Raw genomic sequence first — 21,466 nt, forward strand, 5'->3', positions numbered from 1 at the left:
ATAGCCTAACCGCCAAGAGCATGGTGGGTTCCCTCTGCCTGCTCCCTCTCTCCTGTTTCATCTGTTTTTTTCTTCATGACTGGTATTTCCATACTGAACCGTTTGCATGAACTATTCTTTTCAAATCTTTGCAACTTTTTAGTTTGACATTGGAATCAGACACAAGTTGATACATAAATATGTCTTTTTTGGGAAAAGAATGTGTAAAGTCCCTGTAGCTGAACTGTACCATAGGAGAATGTAACCCATTAAGAACAGTAATGCCTCACTTATGTATAGTTGAAATTCCCAAGTGAATGTTGAATCTTCGATGCTTGTCTCATACAAGGACATCATATCACAGAAATGCTGTTGCTGTGAGATGAGCCCTGATTGCATAGAGCTGCATAAGGCATTCTGGAATCAGAGTGAAATAGGGTGATCTGTAAGAATTTGGCCAAGGCTATTACCTAGCCTCATATTTGAAAGTTAGTATTGTCTTCTGTGGAAATTGACATTTATTTGTATTGAAAGGTTGTATCAGTTTTCTATTGCTGTGTAATAAATCACCACAAACTTAGGCCTTAAAGCGATAACATTTTTTAGCTCATAATTCTGTAGCAGCACAGTGTGGATGGCTGGGCTGCTGCCTTCTAATCTGGAAAGTCTAAGGAAGACTTTGCTTCAAGTTCATTCCGGTGGTTGGTAGACTTCAGTTACTTTCGGGTGTAGGACTGAGGTCCTTATTTCCTTTCTGACTGTTAACTGGGGCCTCGCTTAGGTCTGGAAAGCCACCTGCATTCCTTCTCATATAGGTGCCCCCCCCCACTCCCTTGAGCTTTCAGTCAATCTCTCTGATTTTCTTTTCTGCTCTCCACTTCTGACATCTGCTAGAGAAAGCATACTGTTCTTATATTATATAATAAGATCAGGCCTGCTTGTATGAGCACCCTTTCTTAAGTTCACCGGTGCCACATAACATAACATAATGAAGGGTGCGATATTTTGTCACATTCACTGGTTTTAGGCATTAGGGTGGAGTATCTGGGAGGAGGGGTCATTCTAGAAATTCTGCCTACCATAGAAGGTGCCTCTCTAAATTCTCCTGTTTAGTCACTCGCCTACTCTTTACTTGTTAGAATATGCTGGAAAATTATAGCTAGAACAAATGAAAACCCATGCCAAATAAAACTTGTTGGATTCAGAGATTGTCTCGCAATTTTATTATATGCTTTTGGGCATGAAATGAGTCTAGTGAAATGATTTTTATTTCTAGACATGATATTAGAGAATGTTTTTACATGATGCTTAGAGCTGGTCTTTCTGGAAGGCAGTAGCTCTGATACTTCTCAGTTACCTCGTAGGCCCTGGATTCCATCCCCTGGCTGGATTCCATTCTCTAAAGGGATGGTGGGAGATGAGGACGTGATGAGTGACTGGGCTACAAAGAACATAGGCAGTACTAGAGATTACAGGCCCAAGAGTACTTTTGAACTTGACAGCCTGCTTCTTTTATTCATTCAGCAAATATTTTTACATGCCTTCTTTTGGGACCAGGCTCAGGCTGGGTGCTGGTTATGCAAAGGTACACAAAAGAGATACGGTGCCTGCCCTCATGGACGTTCTTGGGAGATAGACATTGAACAAATAAACACACAAACAAATACATAATTACAAATAGAAGTATTTGTAATACTTCTATTTGCCATAAAAGGAAAATTAGAATGCTTTGTGAGAAAGTATCAAGGAACTTACTGTAACCTCGGAGATGAGGCCCATTTAGACCAAGATTTGGTTTGGGCGCCCAGAGAGGCGTCTGCCAGGTGAGTAGATGTACAAAGACCCTGAATTATCCTCAGGAGCAGTTTAGAGGAATGTTCTGAGGAATGTCCAAGGAACATACTCTTTTTGGAGCTTACCTCACTTCCACTGGATTTCTGCCTTTGTGATTTGCTGGGTCAGAACACTTAGAAATAACAGCGAAATGCATTGTTTGACCCCAGTACTTCAGGTCCCCATGTCGTCCTTTTTGGTCTGAGGTTGTAGCTCAAGGGACACTCAAAAGAGGTGACTTGAGTAGGACAAGGTGGAGACGCCCTTCTGGCTTACCTGTACGAGGTAAGGGGCTGCCCGTGCAGGTTCCTCCTGCATGTCAGTGGAGGCCGGTGGCCCACAACGCTCACTGCTTGAGCTGCCTCTGTCCTCGTGGCACCTGAGGCCAAGGGACATGGATCAGTCATTGACTGCTGCAGCGAGCTGGGTAGAATGAGGAGTGAATACTTCCCCTGAACTTCAGCTCCCGTTCAGCTTGGGGAGGGTGTTGGGGTATTCTTTTCTGTTATTCTCGACCTACAACATGGAATTAGGTTAGATGAATCGGAATGTATCGTATGTTCTCGTGTAAGATGAATCTTTTAGTCTGTTAAAGCTGCCACTGTTGAGACGATTGCTCTGTACTCCAGGTTGGGCACAAGTAAATCATTTGTCTTTCCAAAATGTTGAATGGACTTGGCAGCAGTTTTATTTTTACCTTTCCTGTCATTTCTGAGGCTGGCAGCCTAGAGGTAGGGTGTGGAATGCAGCTGTAAATTACCCTTGGAATGACGAGAATGGTCCCATTTTAACTCTTAATTGCGCCTTTCCTTTTCACCTCTCCTTTTTCATCCCTTACTTATTTTTATTTATTTGTTTGTTTATTTATTTATTTAGTTTCCCCTGAATCCACATTTGAATGGAGAGAAAGGATTGAGAAACTTCGATTGACAATGCATCTCTGAATGGTGGAAACCATTTCTTTTCCCATCGCCAATTCCTTTTTTTTTTTTTTTTTTTCATTGCTTCTATTTTAAGTGCCTGTTTTTTCTGCTGGTTCTGTCTTACTGGAAACTGGCCCAGCCTCACTCAGTTTTGTTTCCATGCTGCTATTAAAAGACAATGCCCAGTTAAGAGGCCCTGGAGGAGGGGCCGGACAGCCACCCTCTTGGGTCCAGTTATCCGGGCAAATATCAGTTCCCTGGATTGGAATGTGAGAAGAGTTTGAAGGTTATTAGGTGATTTTTAACTTTTGCATTGTTATTGATTTGACTTTGTAAATGGAGGAAAACTCACTGTTGTTATACCCTGAAACTTTGTATGAGCTGAGGTCAAATACTAATGGGCCTGAATCTGAGGTCACAGAACCTCCCTTTTGTACCCCAGTCCTCTTTTACCAATGTAGAAAATTATGCTCAGCACCCTGTGTCCAGGCAACCAGGAATTCTCAATATTTCGGATAAATGTGTTCCTGAGCTTTGAAGAATCCTCACATTTAGTAATACAGAGTGTTTGGAGAGTTTTGAATATCGCCTAAAGTACATTCTTCCTGCGATTCTTGTTTTCTGTGTTTGTTTTTTTTTTTTTTTTTTTTTTGAGCATATCCTCACACAGTAAGTTACCTGCCTTTTAAAACTTTTGCTGACTTTTATTTTTTCTCGTGTGATGAACTGTTTTTGCAGTGGCTTAAATATATAAATTGATGTTTAAAAATTAAATTAGGTTTACTGAGGTGTACTTTATAAACAGTAAAATTCATCCTTTGCTGTGTATAGTTCTGTGGGTTTTGACAGAAGCATAAGTCCGGTAGCCACTACTGTATTCAAGATATAGATAGCTTTATCTTCCTGAAAAATTCCCTCGTGCCTCTTTGCAGTCATCCTCCCCTTCTACCTCCCGCCACTGGTCAACACCAATCTGTTTTCTTTCCATACAGTTTACCTTGTTTTGTCCTAAATATTATAAAAATGGAACGAAACACTGTAGCCTTTTGAGCCTGTCTTCTGGTTCCTGTAGTGTGTTTGATGTGAATCTATGTTGTTACATGTGTTAGTAGTTTGTTTGCTTTTATTTGCTACGTACTAGTCCCTTATATGGATGTACCACAGTCTGAAGGACTTTGGGTTGTTAACCGTTTTGGAAATTATGAATAAAGTCACTATAAAATTTGCCTAAAGGTTATGGAAACATATTTCCCCCCCTTTTTTGGGTAAATACCTAGGAGTGGGATTGCTGGTTTGTATGCTAAGTGCATATTTAACTTTATGAGAAACTGCCAATGGTTTTCTTTTTCTTTTCTTTTTCCTCCAAACTGTAATCTAAAGTGGCTGTACCACATCCCATTCCTTCCAGCAGTGTTTGACTTTCAGTTGCTTTGTGTCCATGTTCCTCAGCACTTGCTACTGTCAGTTCTTTTATTTGTCTGTTTTTATTGTGTCCATTCTAATAGGCATGTGATGGTATCTCATTGTGATTTTAATTCATATTTCCCTAATGACTAATGATGTTGAACAACTTTCCTGTGCTTATTTGCCATTTCTAGATTGTCTCTGGTGAAATGTTTGTTAAAATCTTTTGATTATTTTTTATATTGGTTTGTTATTGAGTTTTAAGAGTTCCTTATATATTCTGGATTTAAGTCCTTTATCATATAAATAGTTTCAAATATTTTTTCCCAGTCTCTGGGTTGTCTTTTTGTTTTCTTGACAACGTCTTTGGAAGAGCAGGAATTTTGAATTTTGATGAAGCTACCAACTCTGTTTAAAAATCAATTTCCCGGGGCACCTAGGTGGCTCAGTGAGTTAAAGCCTCTGCCTTTGGCTCAGGTCATGATCCCAGGGTTCTGGGATCGAGCCCCGCATTGGGCTCTCTGCTTAGCAGGGGGCCTGCTTCCTCCTCTCTCTGCCTACTTGTGATCTCTGTCTGTCAAATAAATAAATAAAATCTTTAAAAAAAAATCAATTTCCCCATGAAGGATATGATAGACTAATCTCAAATTCTAAGCCACCACCAAATTTTGAATTCCACTGTTAATTTTGCAAAAGGTTTTGTGTTCTGACTTGTGAGCCATTACTTTTTTGGATTGTTCCTCTTCTTTTCACTTATGTTTCCAGTACTAGGGCAGGCCTCTTTTTAAACCAAAGAAACAAAGTTTTGTTCAACTACTCCACATAAATTATTGCATATGTGGGGCTCCTGGGTGGCTCAGCCAGTTAAGTGCTTGCCTTCAGCTCAGGGTAAGAACCCGGAGTCCTGGGATCAAGTCCCACATCGGGCTCCCTGCTCAGTGGGGGGCCTGCTTCTCCCTCTCCCTCTGCCTGCTGCTCCCTTTGCTTGTGCTCATTCTCCCTCTGTGTCAAATAAATAAAATCTTAAAAAAATTATTGTATATGTGACGATGGTCAACAAAGTTGTACTGGAGTGACACTGCCAAGTTGTCAGCCAGTCTCACTCACTGGCCCAGTGGCTCTCTCATGTCAGTATTGTAGAGTGTAATGCAAAATTACAGATTGGTGCATTTCCACTAAGATGTAAACTTTTTGAGATCAGGGACTCTTTCTGTTTTTGTCTTTAAATGTTTACCAGTTTGCCAAAGGATATGATAAAGAATATGAATCAACAACCAGATGGAAGACACACATAGGGCGAGGTATGAGGAAAGGTGGGGAGCTTCCACGCCCTCTCCAGGCACACCGCTCTACCCACATCTCCATGTGTTCACCAACCTGGAGCACCAGGGACCCTTTCTGTTTTGTTGTTAGCCCTAGACCAGGGCTTAGTGCTCAGAAAATAATTGAATGCTATTCAGTGGCTTTCATGAAGCCACTTTCATGCAGGATGTCCCAAAGCAACCAGGGCTGTGGCTCCCGGTATAGCTGAGGACTGAGGCCAGCTCTGTGAATGGCAAAGCTTGAATGCAAAGGGACAGCCCAGAGCCCCATCTGGGGGACTTCACGTGTAGCAGATCTGCTTCTGGGAATGTGGAGAGAGAATTCCAGGGCCCTGGCCTTGACTGGATTTTTTAGGGAGGCCTCAGGTCCTGAGAGAGGAACTTAGGTAAGGATACACCAGCATTCTGCGGAGGGCATGCTGTTGAGAGAGCTGAATCTGGGTGCCTGGATGGCTCAGTTGGTTGAGCAACTGCCTTAGGCTCAGGTCATGATCCTGGAGAGCCAGGATCAAGTCCCACATCAGGATCCCTGCTCAGCAGGGGGTCTGCTTCTTCCTTTGACCTTCCCCCTCTCTTCATGCTAGCTCTCTCTCATTCTCTCTCTCTCAAATAAATAAATAAAATCTTAAAAAAAAAAAAAAGAGCGAGAACTGAATCTCTGTGACTAGGTAACTTGAAACCAGTTGTGGAGTTTTGCTTTTCTATCTTTTGTCTCAGGGATTGCGTACCACCCTCTCCCCCGCCCTCTGCTGCCTCCCACCCCTGCTGACTTCTCCACCCTCAAAATGGTGGCGGGATCAGGCCAAAGTTGAAGTCACTGGCAGAGCCGAAGCCAGGCTGCCTGTGGTGGAGCCCAGCTCATCTCCACCCCATCGTCTTACTTTTGTCCTGATACTATTTTGGCTTATGGTGTGTGGTTTCAGCATTTGAGCCAGCTTTTAATCACGACACAATCCCATCTTGTAAGGGCTGAGCGAGTTCTCCAAGAGAGGAAACTGCTGAAGAGATTTTCCTCAACTGCTGAGGCCTTTCTTCCTTCAGAGAGTCTTATGTTAAAGGTAATTCAAGGTGAAAAAAAAAGTGGAAACTCCAGACTGAGGGCAAGGGAAGAATCTGGGGAATGGGGGTGGTGGGGTGGTGGTGGTGTGTGTGTGTGTGTGTGTGTTGGGGGGAGGGCGGAGGTGGCAGTGGGCTGCGGCCAGGGAGGCAGCAATTCCTGCCAAGTGGTCCCAGCTGCCCCTGGTTACAGGCTAATCCCAGCCCTGCAGCAGCCCATCATTCAGGGCGAGCTGCTATCATTAGTGGTGAAACATTTCTGAGAGTATTTGCTCTCAACTCTGACCACATGCCCTTTCAGGGAAGGGAGGGAGGAGCCAGGAGACTTAATGGGACCCACCCTGTTGTCATGTCCAGCTGCTCTGCAGAGGGACAAGCAGCTGCAGACTGGAAGTGATCACCGGCTCCTCGGACCCTGTGCGTCTGATGGGACTGATGTTGCCTTTCCTGTGCTGCCCACACAGCCTGCTGCTTCTTGAGTGGTACAGCCCTCTACTGTGGGCTGTGAGTACCAAATCAAAGAGGCTTTTTTTTTTTTTTTTTGTCCTTTTAAGGGTATTCTTGGCCAGAATAAACTTTTTATTAACCAATTTTATCTCTGTCAAGCTCTCTGCACTCAACACATACACATGCATTCACCAGTGGCCGAAGACTCTTTCCCTTTGGAACGAATCTGTACTCATTCTACTTTCGATGAGGAGTTGTGGGAAGATGCTCAATACTAACATTTCTTCCCATGAAGTGGGGACTTTGAAATACTTTTTTTGACTGAGGTGTGGTTGACAGCTTTTAATTTATGAAATTAGCTCAGGGAAAAGTAAGATGGAAAAAGAGAGTCCAAATTAAATCTTTATTTCCGTAGCTCAGTTGTGCCTTCTTTATCCATTTTTAACGGCCATGCAGTCTTTAGCTATGAAAAACGGCACAGTTTGCTAGGTTTCTTCTTTCCTTCCTTCCTTCCTTCCATTTTGATCCAAGAAAAAATTTTTTCCTCCTTAAAAAAATTGTGTTTTTTCCTTACTCAAAAGTGTGTAATTTCTTTCTTTCTTTTTTTTTTTTTTTAAGATTTTATTTATTTATTTGCCAGACAGAGATCACAAGTAGGCAGAGAGGCAGGCAGAGAGAGAGGAAGGGAAGCAGACTCCCTGTTGAGCAGAGAGCCCAATGCGGGGCTCGATCCCAGGACCCTGGGATCATGACCTGAGCCAAAGGCAGAGGCTCTAACCCACTGAGATACCCAGGTGCTGCAAAAGTGTATAATTTCAATGAAGAAAACTAGAAAACTCTAGAAAAGCACAAAAGGAAAAACCAAGGGAATTCATAGTCACAACAGTGAAAGATAATCACTAATAATATTTTGGCTTATGCCCATCATGTTGGAAAAAGTCCACTTCTTGTGCTGGAGAAGGTGGTTGGTGGGGGCACTTGTCACACCCTTAGAAACCTCCAAGTTTGTTGTGTTGCGGACTTGTCCTAATACACTGGATGAGAGTCTCACCAGCAGAGGTGTTCTGTGGATTTGGAGCCTTCCAGCCCATCAGGGGACCTTTCCCTTTGGGGTCTACATCTCACCATTGGCCCAGTGAGCAGTGAAAGAATAGCCTGGAAGGGATTCAGTTCAAGTCCAGGCTGCCCACCCCCAGTCTCCAAGCAAAGAACAGGAGCTCTTGATCTTAGGCTGCCTGGACTTGAGTCTTGCTCCATTGCTTACTTTATCTTCTTTCTTACCTGTAAAATCGGCGTAACAATTGTAAACTCCTTCTAGGGTTTCCATGCTAGATGAGATAAAATAAAGTGCACAGCGCACCAGGGATACCTGTTATGTAATGTTCTGGCCCAGTGCATAGTACACACTCCTGTAGCTACTGCTGTTCCTTTTGTTGCTGATAGTATTCTCACGGCCCGTGTACATGGCGTGGGACTTCTCTCCAAGGGGGAGTGTGTTCTGGGGGATTTGGGGTACATGGACTTCTGTTTCTTTGCCTAGACAGGGGTGGTCTTTTGTTTACTAGATAATATTGAAATACTCTCACTTTTAAATACTCTCACTTGAAAATTAATAGATAATGACTAGTCAGTAGAATAATCTCCTTTGACAAAACCCCTGGACTGAAGGGTGGGGAGGCTTAGACACTGTCACTGAGTGAACAAAGTCGGGACAACAGGACTGGGAGAATACAGAATGCCCATTGCCTCGTGTTCTCTGAAATTGTCAGACGCTCTGCTCCTGGATTCCACCATCTTCGGTGATATAGATCCCTTTATGCTTTGTTCCTCATTTATTTGGAATGGACCATTGAGTCATCTTTCCTAGATAAAACATGTCAACATATGCATGGGCTGGAGTTGTCTAGTGCCCCTTGACTTCTTTTTCCCGAGGGTTATATGTTTCTAGCTATAGAGAAAATATATTTAGATAAGTTTTGGGCACTTTTTACCTAATGGGAGAATTATGTCATCTGTAGCCTGTCCAGTGATTCGTGTTTATTTATTACATTTGAGCCCAATAAAAATAATGTGATGGTCATAGGATATTTTGCCAGTTACTTCAGATGTGGGGGCAATTCACTCTGGATTTGTTTACTTCAAGTGGAAAAGTTTACCCAAAGTTGCCTTCTGGGCTATGACCAAGAGGGGAGCTTACCTGAGTCTCTCTGTTTGGAGCTAGCTTCTGTTGAGTCAGAGACTACCAGGGCTATTAAAAGTCTTATTTCCAATAAATAGTGAGAGAGGGGGTACGATGACTTAGATGGGACATACTTCTTTCTTTTTCACAGTGACTTATATCTGTCTGCTTTATACTTTGAATTTCCAGGACACACAGACATTCAGGTGGCTCAGCCAGAACAGCCCCAGCAACTGGTGAGCAAAGCCCCGGTACTAGCAACCGGCACCGCCAGCCCGTCAAGAACCCAACCCACAATGGCTTGGCCAATGGCACAGGTGAGTGACAGCACAATATACCAGCCTGGACTAAAGCAGTGGCTTCTAACCTTGCTCACATGGAGTCGGGACTCTATCTGCTGCGTCAGAATGTAGGGTGGGCTAGAGAAGACTCCAATACTAAAATCCATCAGCCTTCCCACTGGCCCATCTTTTGTCTCTGGCATATTCTTTTCAGCCGAGAATATTCTCCATATGACTGCACTCTTCTAAAATACTCCTTTGCACAAAAATAAAAAGTGTTGATTTCTAAATTCATTTCTGATCAGTATTGGGGGAAAGGGGGTACCTTATTTAAATATGACACATTTTTTATTTCCTTAATTTAAGGGAATGATCAGACTAGGGAGAAAAAGACTAAGTATTGTTACTCAGAGCTGGGTTTGAGAAGATGGCAGCACTGTTGGACCCATTGGGTTGCTGACTAGAGGCAAAGCGCCATAGGGGGTGGGGATGTGGGCGGGGGGTGATTGTGGGGGGCGCATTCCGTGGTTGTTCCAGTGAGAGTATTCATACCATTTGAGAATGGGTAGCCCTTCCATATCCACAGAGAACTTTTGTGCCCTTGATTCTACTTCTCTATAAGTGGGAAGGGAAGGACCTATTTCACTTGATCTTAGCCAAAAGGCCGAGAAGCGATGGGAAGGACCTATTTCAAAACAGACCAGTTTTTGTCATGCTTTCCTTCTGTCTCCTCAGGACAGTGTCGGATTAAAAAGCAAAAAAGAGTTTGTTTTTCTCAATGTCTTGAAGATTGTCAAATCTTTAGTGACTGCCAGTCATTTGGTAATTTGTCTTAATTTGAAGCGTTTGGGAAAGGACTTGGATGTTTATTTCAGTAAACTGTAGATGAGGGAGATGCAGATTTTTTTTTTAATTTATTTTTTTAAGAGTAGATCTATTTTTGTTGTTGTTGTTCTGGTTTTTTATTTATTTGATAGAGAGGGAAAGAGAGAGCACAAGCAGGGGGAGCAGGAGAGGGAGAAGCAGGCTCACTGCTGAGCAGGGAGCCCATGTGGGGCTTGATCCCAGGACCCTGAGGTCATGACCTGAGCCGAAGACAGATGCTCAACCAACTGAGCCACCCAGGCGCCCCCTCAGATGTTTAAATCAGTACGTGACATGCAATGAGTTTTGTAGATGCTTGTGATAGCCGAGGTGTGGTGTGAAGGAGGGGAGATTGGAGCAGCATACCTTCTTGACAGACTAGACAGACTAGTAGATCGGTCTTATTGCTGCCCCTTGTGAGCAGACTTACTGAGTCAGAGAGTTCAACCAGGAATGCTTTCTAGTGGCTTTCAGCTGGTGGGCAGCACCATATGAGGGCTGCAGAGCCCCTCCGATAGTTCATGGTGCTTTGCTATACCATTACCTGGCTGGACTGCAGGGTGGAGGGGCCTGTCCTTCTGGCCTCCGTGCATGTGTGGTGAGTGGACATTCTCCCTGGAGTTGGGGACCTACCTGAAGGAATTGAGTTAGCTCGTTCCCCCTGAGCCTTGAGGATGAGGATGAGCTGGGGATGAGGAGTACAAGTAACTACCATCTCAGCGCACCTGGTGCTCCTATGCTGACTGCCATATTCACGTGCTGGGACATCCAGTCGTAGTGACCATGGGGGGCCCTGGCTTCCAGTCTGGGGGAAGGGATGGTGAGGTGGCAGCTATGGACTGTGATATAGAAAACCGTATATAGCTCCATGAGCACCAGTAAACATGCTTCTCTTCGGAAAATAAGTCATGGGGCGCCTGGGTGGCTCAGTGGGTTAAACATTTGCCTTTGGCTCAGGTCATGATCCCACAGTCCTGGGATCAAGCCCTATGTCAGGCTCCCTGATCAGCAGACAAGTCTGCTTTTCCCTCTCCCTGCCCACGTTCATGCTCTCTAGCTCACTTTTCTCAAATAAATAAATAAAAATCTTAAAAAAAAAAAAAAAAAAAAAAAAGGAAAGAAATAAGTCACTTGTAGAGAAGGGCCAGCATTTACAAATGGGGAGGGGAACTGGATTTTTGGAACCACTTGTTTCTGGAGGCTGTGGCCAGGCTACCACGGGCCTTTGTTTTTTAGGGGCCTACATTACTTGAAACTGGTTTCCTTCAACCACCTCTGCTTTTCTTATAAAAACTATTGGTAAATTGACTTTATATGGTGATGGTCTTTGAGTCACTCCTATTGGGTACTGGAACAGATCTGTGTTTCCCCTACGTTTATTTTTAGGTACCTTTGCGTATTGTCCTTATCTCCGGGAACGCTATGTTTCAGCAGACAAGACAGGTGCCAGCCATGTCTTCAGAAAGCCAAATGTCTCTAACCCCAAACTGCACTGGAATGTTTTATAGTGGTGTATCTGAGTGCCCAGACTGTTCCCAGAACCCCTCTGTGAAGGACAGTCCTTGCATTTTGGGGATTTCTGCCTGTTAAAATACTAAGGCCTTGGCCTCTGTCTCATCTCTCTGCTTTCTGCTGCGATGACAGTTCACCTTTGCTTCCAGCCAGCCTGGGCTTTGTAGGCTTTTTAATGTCTATCCAAGGGGTACGGAAAGATCTTACCTTTCCTTCGGGGAGCAGACAGAAACCCTCCTTTCCGGCAGCACGAGACAAGAAAGGAGTTTGAGGCTGTGAATGAGGACATCTTCATCTTTCAATATGTTGCTCTTAGAACTGTGAGGACCAGTTCCAAAATGGTGATAGTAGCTGTGCCTCCAGGAAATATTTCCACAGACATACAAGATTTATTTAGCAAGCCTTCTTGGCTATGCTCTGCAGTCATGCATGAAAAAGACATTTAGGGCAAAAACAGAGCTGAGTTCCAGGTGGTTTTTTCATGTTGTCACAACTGTAAAGTATCCTTTTTTGTTAAATGAAAGTGAATGGCAGCCTGTCTCTATAAATGTAACATTACGAAGTTTTAGAAGTGGTACAGCCGAGTAGATGAACAGCATAGCACTTCATTGAGACCTGTGTGCCATGATTTACTTTCTAACTTTTTATTGAAAACTTTATCCAAGAAAATTACATCTCTTATTCCTCTCTTAAATGTGATTTCTATGCACATAAAGCCTGGAGTCACACTGGTCACGGTCAGATTCTGGAGGCGCCCCTCCCCCTGCGCACACCATGTACAGTATGTGTGTAAGGCCCAGTGACTTACTGGGTCTTAGTTTCCTCATTGATAAAATGAGGACAAGAGTACATATCTCATTAAGTTGTTAGAAGGAATAAATTATATAAAACATGTAGAGTGCCTGAGACTGTCAAAGTTAGCTTTTCATACAATTTTAATTATGTAGCATGGATATGAGGGTTTTTTAAATCCCATTGTTTTTTTACACACAGTTCTACGTCTGTGTTGTCTTGTTTGCTTTTTTAGTGACCTCCTACTGTTTCACAGTTAATATGTCAGAATTCATTTAACCATTCAATTCATATGCATTTCCCTATTGTAAAACAAAATCTGATTGCAAATGTCTTTGCACATATCTTTGTTTCTTCTTGTGTAGTTTGAGTCAAAGGACATGAATTTTTAAAAAATGAGATCAAATGTGTTATTACCAGCTTGCCTTCCAAAGGGATTGAAGCAATCACAGTAGTATAAAATTTCTGTTAGGTGGTATATGAAGTTTATTTTTTCCTGAAACTGTGTAAATACTGGCTTATCATTTTGCTAACAGCTGTTAAGTGCCACTTCTTTGTTGAACCTAATTGCACATTTCCAGTTGTTAGTTGCTTGCTCGACTGTATCTTTCCTCTTATGTGATTTTTTTTCATAGCATTTGATTTTTGTTTGTTTGTTTGGAGATTGAGAGATTTATATATTCTGGTACAAGGTTTTTTTTTTTTGTTTTTTTTTTTTTTAAATTGTGGCAAAATATACATAGGCATTAAACCACTTGAAGTGTGTAATGTAGTAGCATTAAGTACATTGTCAGTTTTATGCACGTGTCACCACCACTATGCACATCCAGACCTTTCTCATCTTCTCAAACTGAAACTCTGTATCCCTTGAACAATAACTTTCTCCTCTCTATCTGCCCTCCAGCGCCCACCCTTGGTAACCTCTAGTATCCTGTCTTATTTGTCTCGTTTGCTTATTCTTGGCTCCTGGCTGGCTTGGTCAGTAGGGCAAGAGACTCTTGATCTTGGGGTCATGAGTTCTAGCTCCATGCTGTGCACAGAGATTACTGAGGGGAAAAAAAAAACTTAAAAGATAACCAGTGGCTAATAATTTAATCTATGGTTTTGCTTATTCCAGTACCTCTTATAAGTGGAATAGTTTGTAGTTTGTCTCTGGCCTATTTCACTTAGCATGTTTCATTCCTTTTTAAGGCTGAATAATGTTCCATTGCATGTGTATACCACATTTTATTTATCCATTCATCTATTGGTGGCCCCAATGGATGGTGCTCACCTTTTGGCTATTTTGAATAATATCAAATAATGCTGTTGTGAATATGGGTGTACATCTTTCAATTCTTTTGGCTATAAACCTAGGAGTAGAGTTGGTGGGGTAAATGTCTGGTAATTTTGTGTCACTTTTTGAGGAACCCCCAAACTGTTTTCCATTGCAGCTGCACCATTTTACATTTCCTCTAGCAGTGAATGAGTGTTCCAGTTTTTTCATATCCTTGCCAACACTTGTTTTCTGTTTTTTTTTTTTAATATAATATCTATCTTAATATATACAAAGTACTTAGGTATAAGTTTTATCTGTTAAATTTGTGATTTTAAGTTTCCTTCCTATATTATTGTTTGACATTTTATCTCATTTTCTGTGGCTTTTGTAGTAAAGGGGAACGAAAATTTAAAAATAATTATGCCTGAGCATTTTTATTTTTTATTTTTTTAAAGATTGTATTTATTTGACAGAGTAGGAAGAGAGGCAGGCGGAGAGAGAGGAGGAAGCAGGCTCCCTGCTGAGCAGAGAGCCAGATGCAGAGCTCAATCCCAGGACCCTGGGATCATGACCCGAGCCAAAGGCAGAGGCTTTAACCCACTGAGCCACCCAGGCGCCCCTGCCTGAGCATTTAAAAAAAAATGTTTATAGTTTTACTTTTTGCTTTAGTAGTGGAAAAAATTCTCTCTTGTCTGTGGCTAGGATAAATACTTTATTTGTTTGACTTTTTTTTTCATGGTTACAAAATAACTTATCCTAATGGAATGTATAGTGATATGTCTATATACATATTAAATATATGAAGTCTGGGTCTGAATTAATTTTTCTTTATACTGGGGTCCTATTATTCCAGAAACAATTTTTTTTCCCCTCACTGGTGGTTTTACTTAGTGTTTATCACTTATCATGTTCTTAATATGCAGTGAGAATTTATTTCTGGACTCATTCCATTTATTTATTTCCAGTTTGGGGCTATTCCCATGTGATTTTGATTCTTGACATGTGATAGTGTGTTTTCTAATGTTTTGAAGGGCTATTCCTGATATTTTTTGGTATTACACATTTTCAAAACAAATTTCAGTCTTTGAGTTCTTAGAAGCGTGATGGGATATACTTGGAAGTTGGGCAAATCTGTATTTTGGTCAAGGAAGGACTGAACTTTCCCATGGTATGGCTTTGTAAGGTTTTCAAGTCTCTCTTCTTGCTTTCCAGCTAATTTTTCTTCTTTTTTCCCCCCATCTAATTTGGTTGTTTTTCTTTATATATAAGCCTCACTGTATGTCATGCTAATAATGAAAGATTTTTCTGGTTTTGGTTGCTCTCGTGAAGAACTGAGCAGCTAGTTGCCTTGGAATCCATTGCTTGTGTTTCATGGATGAGCGATAGTGACTGCTTTGCTGTGAATCATATGTTATGAGCTGATCTTCAGTTTAAAAAGTTTCCACTGTTGGCAGTAGCCTTTGCCATGCCTGAGTGTGGGGGCTATAAAGGCCTGTGTGTATACCAAGAGCCTGCACTATGCTACACACACCTGAAGATCTTGGAACATAACAGTGAGCTGGCGGCGTGTCCAGGATTAAGAACAAGAATTTACAAATCCTGATCTTTTCTTGGCTAACTGTGACTAGGGTATGTCTCAGTCCTGACTGAATAACTGATTCATAAAGTTAGGATGTATTTCACAAGCTTCCCTCAGCGTTACAGAGGGAAGCTTGTGAAATACTCCTTGTTGCAGAAACCAGAGGCTGTTCAACTACCATTTTACCTACTTACCCCATTTACTGTGTCATCTTGGTACCCAGCTTTTCTTCCCATAGGGGAAAGCCCTCAAAGCCATCTTCATTTCTTCTCCCCTTCCTCCACCATTGCTTTTACTTTGTGGTGTTCTGGATTTGAGTACTGGTTTTGCTATTTGCCAACTGCATGGCTCCTGTCTGGATGGAACCTCTGAGCTTCAGTTTTGTCTTAAATAGAATAAGAATAGTAGGGGCGCCTGGGTGGCTCAGTGGGTGAAAGCCTCTGCCTTCGGCTCAGGTCATGATCTCAGGGTCCTGGGATTGAGCCCCACATCGGGCTTTCTGCTCAGCGGAGAGCCTGCTTCCTCCTCTCTCTCTGCCTGCCTCTCTGCCTACTTGTGATCTCTCTCTGTCAAATAAATAAATAAAATCTTAAAAAAAAAAAAAAAGAATGGGAATAGTATCTTCCTTGCAGAGCTATTAGGCAGGTAAATGAGCTAATGAAAATAAGTTTGCTAAAGGGATTGTAGGTTCCTGGATTGGATCTTGGAACAGAAAAAGGGCATGAGTGGTAAAGCTGGTGAATCCAAATAAAGTCTGAAGTTGGGTTGATAGTAATGTACTGATGTTCATTTTTCAGCTTCAACATATGTGCTCACTTTCCCCTAATATTGCTCTTTGTGGTATCTTTGCAACTTTTCTGTAAGTCTATAAAGTTATTCCAAAATAAAAATGAAAAGAAACTGCTTTGTGATTGATAGTGTTACACAAATGTCAGATGGTTTTATTTCAGACTTCTTTCACTAGATTATTAGGTTTATTAAACAAGTATTTCTTTTTTTTTTGGAAGATTTTATTTATTTATTTGACAGGCAGAGATCACAAGTAGGCAGAGAGGCAGGCAGAGAGAGAGAGAGGGAAGCAGGCTCCCCGCCGAGCAGAGAGCCCAATGTGGGGCTCTATCCCAGGACCATGGGATCATGACCTGAGCCGAAGGCAGAGGCTTTAACGCACTGAACCACCCAGGTGCCCCTAAACAAGTATTTCTTGAACACATATCTGTCGAATGATATTTTACTAAGGAGCATAGGTGGTATAAAGAGTTATAAAATAAGGGGGCATGTGGGTGGCTCAGCCAGTTTGGCATCTGCCTTTGGCTCAGATCCTGGTCCCAGGGTACTGGGATCAAGCCCTGCATTGGGCTCCCTGCTCGGTGGGCAGCCTGATTCTCCCTCTCCTGCTCCCCCTGCTTGTGCTCTCTCTCTGTCAAATAAATGAATAAAAAAAATTTTTTTAAGATTTTATTTATTTATTTGACAGAGAAAGATCACAAGTAGGCAGAGAGGCAGGCAGAGAGAGAGAGAGAGAGAGAAGCAGGCTTCCCGATGAGCAAAGAGCCGGATGATCCCAAGACCCTGAGATCATGACCCGAGCCGAAGGCAGCGGCTTAACCCACTGAGCCATCCAGGTGCCCCAGTGAATAAAATCTTTAAAAAAATTATAAAATAAGTCTCTGCCCTCTAGTCTGTTTAAAAAAAGAAGCTCAAGACACTGTCAGCTAAGTATCAACACAGCAGATGTCACAGGGGCTGTGTGTTGAGTAGTCAAGAGCACAGGAGTTGTGGGATCCACGGAGAGGATCAGTCTGGCTTATGTAGTGAAGAGGGCTCCAGGGAGTGGGGCTCAAGTGAGAAAGAGGTGTAGACAAGAACACAGGAGACAGAGAGTGAAAGTAGTGAAAAACAAAGGAAACAAATTTGCTCTTGTTTTCAAGAAGGGTGCAGTCTTCGAGGGGAGCTAAGTTGTATATATCACATGATTAGGATTAATAGAAAACATGTAAAATACAGCAGTTCTCTAAATCATGACTAAATTGTAACTCCTTGTCTTTGTCAGTCCAGTTTTTTTCTCTACTTGAAGCCCCATTATGGCCTGATTATGGTGCTCTGTCCTTGGCTTACTGGTGTAACCGGTAACTTAATCGTCTGCAGAGTCAGAAGCCGTGATGGGCTGCATTTACCGCTGAGTTTCTTTCAAGCTCTCATGTTCTAAGACACACACATAAACTTTTTGACCATAGAAGAATACAAGCACGGACACAGAAAGTTTGTCAGTGCAAGGATATCCGGCTCTCACACTCTATTTCCAAATCAAAGTGTAGCACAGAGCTCCAAAACAGATGAGTGCCTGTGGTGAATCAAGGGCTCTGGGTTAGGTCTGTGAATGGATGCAGTCCTGGTGGGAACCCTTCGAACTAGATTTATATCTGCAAGTGTGGCCCGATCCAAATAGCGTTGATTAGAGGGTCTTTACCATTGGCATGCCGTGGAAAATGGGGCTCTGCTTTTGTTCTTTTCATGTGAATAATTTCATTGTAATTATTTTCAATAGGTAATACATGTACATTATGAGAATTTTATTTATTTTTCTTTTTAAAAGATTTTATTTATTTATTTGACAGAGAGAGAATACAAGCAGGCAGAGGGAGAGCAGCAGGCAGAAGGAGAGGGAGAAGCAGGCATCCCAAAGAGTGGGGAGCCTGATTCGGGGCTTGACCCCAGAACCCTGGGATCACAACCTGACACCTAACGGACTAAGCCACCCACGGGCCCCCATCTTGAGAATTTTAAAAGTATAAGAACTCAGACAGTGTAAAGAAAGTCTCCTTCCCGTTCCGGTCCTCTCGCCCCCAGTTTCCTCCCCGGAGGCAGTCCCTGTTGTGTTTCTTATGATTCTTTCAAAGATACTCTTTGACTATACAGGCATATGCACATCTATTTGAAAGCACACACATACACACACACGCTAGCACAATATATATGCTGTTCTGCTCTTTCCCACTTAATAATTATCTTAGAAATTTTTGCATAGATTTTTGAAGCAAACTTGAAGAACTTTGCCATTTTACTCCCTTTGCCATTTTACTAACCCCAACCAGATATGGGGACAATTTTAGTATCAAAAATAATATTCACAATGGATTGAAAAATTTTAAATAAGTTTAAATCCAAGAGCTTATGATGATTTTTACACAAAACAAAATTTCATTTTTCATTTTTGGAGGATGGAAAGAAATCAGTTCATTATTCTGAAAATTGGTAAATAAAAAGAAAGACCCAAGCATTTCTCCTGCCTTTTCTTTGCAAGCTGAACCTCAAGGTAGCCAAATAATTGACGAGGGAAAGTTTCTCCTATAGGCATGGTAGGATTAGAATATGGCTGTTTTGCAATTCCCAACCAATTTATGGATCTAGGCAATAATCATCAGTGGGTGCTGACATTGCAAAAGGGTGACAGCCAGCTGTGATGTGCCTCCTAATGGAAGTATGCAACTCCCTGTGTGTCACCAACATTGAATATATAACAGCAAAAAGAAAATTACAATAAACCCAGCTCTAAATATTACTGGTTCATGGCTATTTTAATTTCATCTATAGGCCCACCACCTCTGTTCTACATCCCCACCCCACATTCCCCCCACCTCCCTCTTACTGCATCTATTTTAAGTTGTTTTATTATTATTATTATTATTATTTTAAATGGATGTCCTGTGTGGTGGGTGAGCTCAGGGTTGGTGAGATCACTCTTTCTTTCTTTCTTTCTTTTTTTTTTTTAAGATTTTTTAAATTTATTCAACAGACAGAGATCACATGTAGGCAGCGAGAGAGGAAGAGAAGCAGGCTTCCCGATGAGCAGAGAGCCCGACGCGGGGCTTGATCCCAGGACCCTGGGATCATGACCTGAGCCAAAGGCAGAGGCTTTAACCCACTGAGCCACCCAGGCGCCCCAAGTTTTATTATTTTTTTTAAGATTTTATTTATTTGTCAGAGAGAGAGAGGGAGAGCACAAGCAGGGGGAGCAGCAGGCAAAGGGAGAAGAGGCTCCCCGCTGAGCAGGGAGCCCCAAATGGGACTTGATCCCAGAACCCTGGGATCATGACCTGAGCCGAAGGCGGACACTTAACCAACTGAGCTACCCAGGCACCCCCTCTTACTGCATTTAAATTTTCCATATTGCCAGCTGTTCTCCACAGAGGTTCTAATAATTTCTACTCCTGCCAACAGTATGTGAGAATGCCAGTTTTCTTATACTCTTACGAGTGTTTTTTTTTTTTTTTTAATTTACCAGATTAATTTTTTTAAAGGGGGCATGGGGCAGAGGGAGAGGGAGAGAATCTTAAGCAGCCTCCACACCCAGGCGGAGACTGATGCGGGGCTCCCATCTCACAGCCCTGAGATCATGACCCAAGCTGAAATCAAGAGTCGGATATCTGCTTAACTGCCTAAGCCATCCAGGCGCCCCTTAGATTGCATCTCTCATAATTGAGATTGAGCATCTTTTAATATGTTTAGGGGTAATTTGTATTTCTTTTACTCTGAAGTGCCTGTGCATATTTTTGGTCTTTTTCTTACTGATTTGTAGAGCTACTTTTCATATCAAAGGAATTAGCCATTAGTCCATAGTATGAGTTGGCAATAAATTTTCCCAGTTTGTTGTTTTTCTTTGATTTTGATTTTGTTTGTGATTTTTTTTTTTTTTGCCATTAAAAAAAAACACATTTAATATAGTTGAATTGATTCATCTTTTATGTCTTCTAGATTTTGGGTGATACTTAAAAAAGTCTTTTTCACTTTGAGATAAAAAAATTCTCCTGTGTTTTCTTTAGTTTCTTTTTAGCTTCATTTCTTATGTCAAAATTTTTGATTCATCTGGAATTTATTTTCATGTCCTGGATAAGGTAGGGAGGGCTATAGCTCATCTTTTCCTCAGGGTACTGCCCATTTGTCACAGCGCTGTCCACTGAATGATCTCTTTGCTACAGTCATTTAAAATGCCGCCTTTGTCATATACTCAATTCCTGTGTGTGTTTAATTCTGTTTCTGAACTTCCTGTTTATTTCATCAACATCTGCTTATTCTTCTGTTAACACCATATTCTTTTAATTGTTACAGCTTTATGATGTGTTACTACTTTAGAGATCTCTTCTCCCTCCCACACACATTCACACAGCACTCTTCAGAATTTTCATGGCTGTTCTTCTGTATTTAGTTTTTTTTTTTTTTAAATTATTTTTTCCCAAACATTTTATGTATTTTAAGGAGAGAGAGCGAGAACGTGAGCAGGGAGAGGGGCAGAAGGGGAGGGAGAAGGACAAGCAGATTCTGCGTTTAGCACACAGCCTGATGCAGGGCTCCATCCCACCACCCGGAGATCATGACCTGAGCTGAAATTACTAGTCAGAGGCTTAACATCCTGAGCCATCCAGGCACCCCTAGTTTTTCTTGTAACTTTTAGAATGAACTTATTTGGTTCTCAAAAATGTCATGATGATTTTTGTATTGGAATTGAGTAAAATTTATAGATTTGCCTGAAGAAAGTTGCCATCTGTTCATTCCTGTTCAGCTGAGCTAGAATAGGAATAGAAGTACGAAGTCTCACATTTGTGTGGGGGAAACACCAGTTGCGTAAGATGGCATCACTTATTAAACAACTAATTTAGTTGATGTGCCAGACAGTGTTTAATACACTGGGGAGAAAGCAAATGAATGCATTACAGGTAGTCCCTAGGCTCTTTTCCATTTCTGAAGAGTGGGTGGCATCACATCGTGTGAAGAAATTTTGGCCCCCAGTCTCAGGTAAGCCAGTAGGATCCTGTCTTGGCTTCAGTTGTTACCGTCTTGGGTTGCTTTAAAGGATATTCACAGAGGGAGAAGGAGAGCATCGTTAGTGAGGAGTTCAGGCTCTGGAGGCAGGCAGTAGGGGTGAGAATTAGGTGCCTCTCGACCTCAGCAGTTTATTTGACCTCTTTGAGTCTTAGTTTCCACTACTGGAAAATGGGATATTCATTGTACCTAATGTGTGGGGTTGTGTGTGAGGCTT

At 42.0% G+C, this 21,466-nt stretch overlaps 1 protein-coding gene across 1 annotated transcript in view; it reads left to right on the plus strand.

The window, feature by feature from the left end:
- LOC111152895 (WW domain containing E3 ubiquitin protein ligase 2) overlaps nucleotides 1–21,466 on the plus strand; it is a 144,763-nt gene that overhangs the window by 77,871 nt on the left and 45,426 nt on the right. Inside the window, exon 7 of the mRNA XM_022511620.1 lies at nucleotides 9,333–9,460. Within this exon, the coding sequence (XP_022367328.1) occupies nucleotides 9,333–9,460 (128 nt within the window). The remainder of the gene's footprint in view (nucleotides 1–9,332; nucleotides 9,461–21,466) is intronic.

Source organism: Enhydra lutris, unplaced genomic scaffold (genome assembly GCF_002288905.1).
Source record: "Enhydra lutris kenyoni isolate GAN:26980312 unplaced genomic scaffold, ASM228890v2 scaffoldscaffold30, whole genome shotgun sequence".
NCBI lineage: Eukaryota > Metazoa > Chordata > Mammalia > Carnivora > Mustelidae > Enhydra > Enhydra lutris.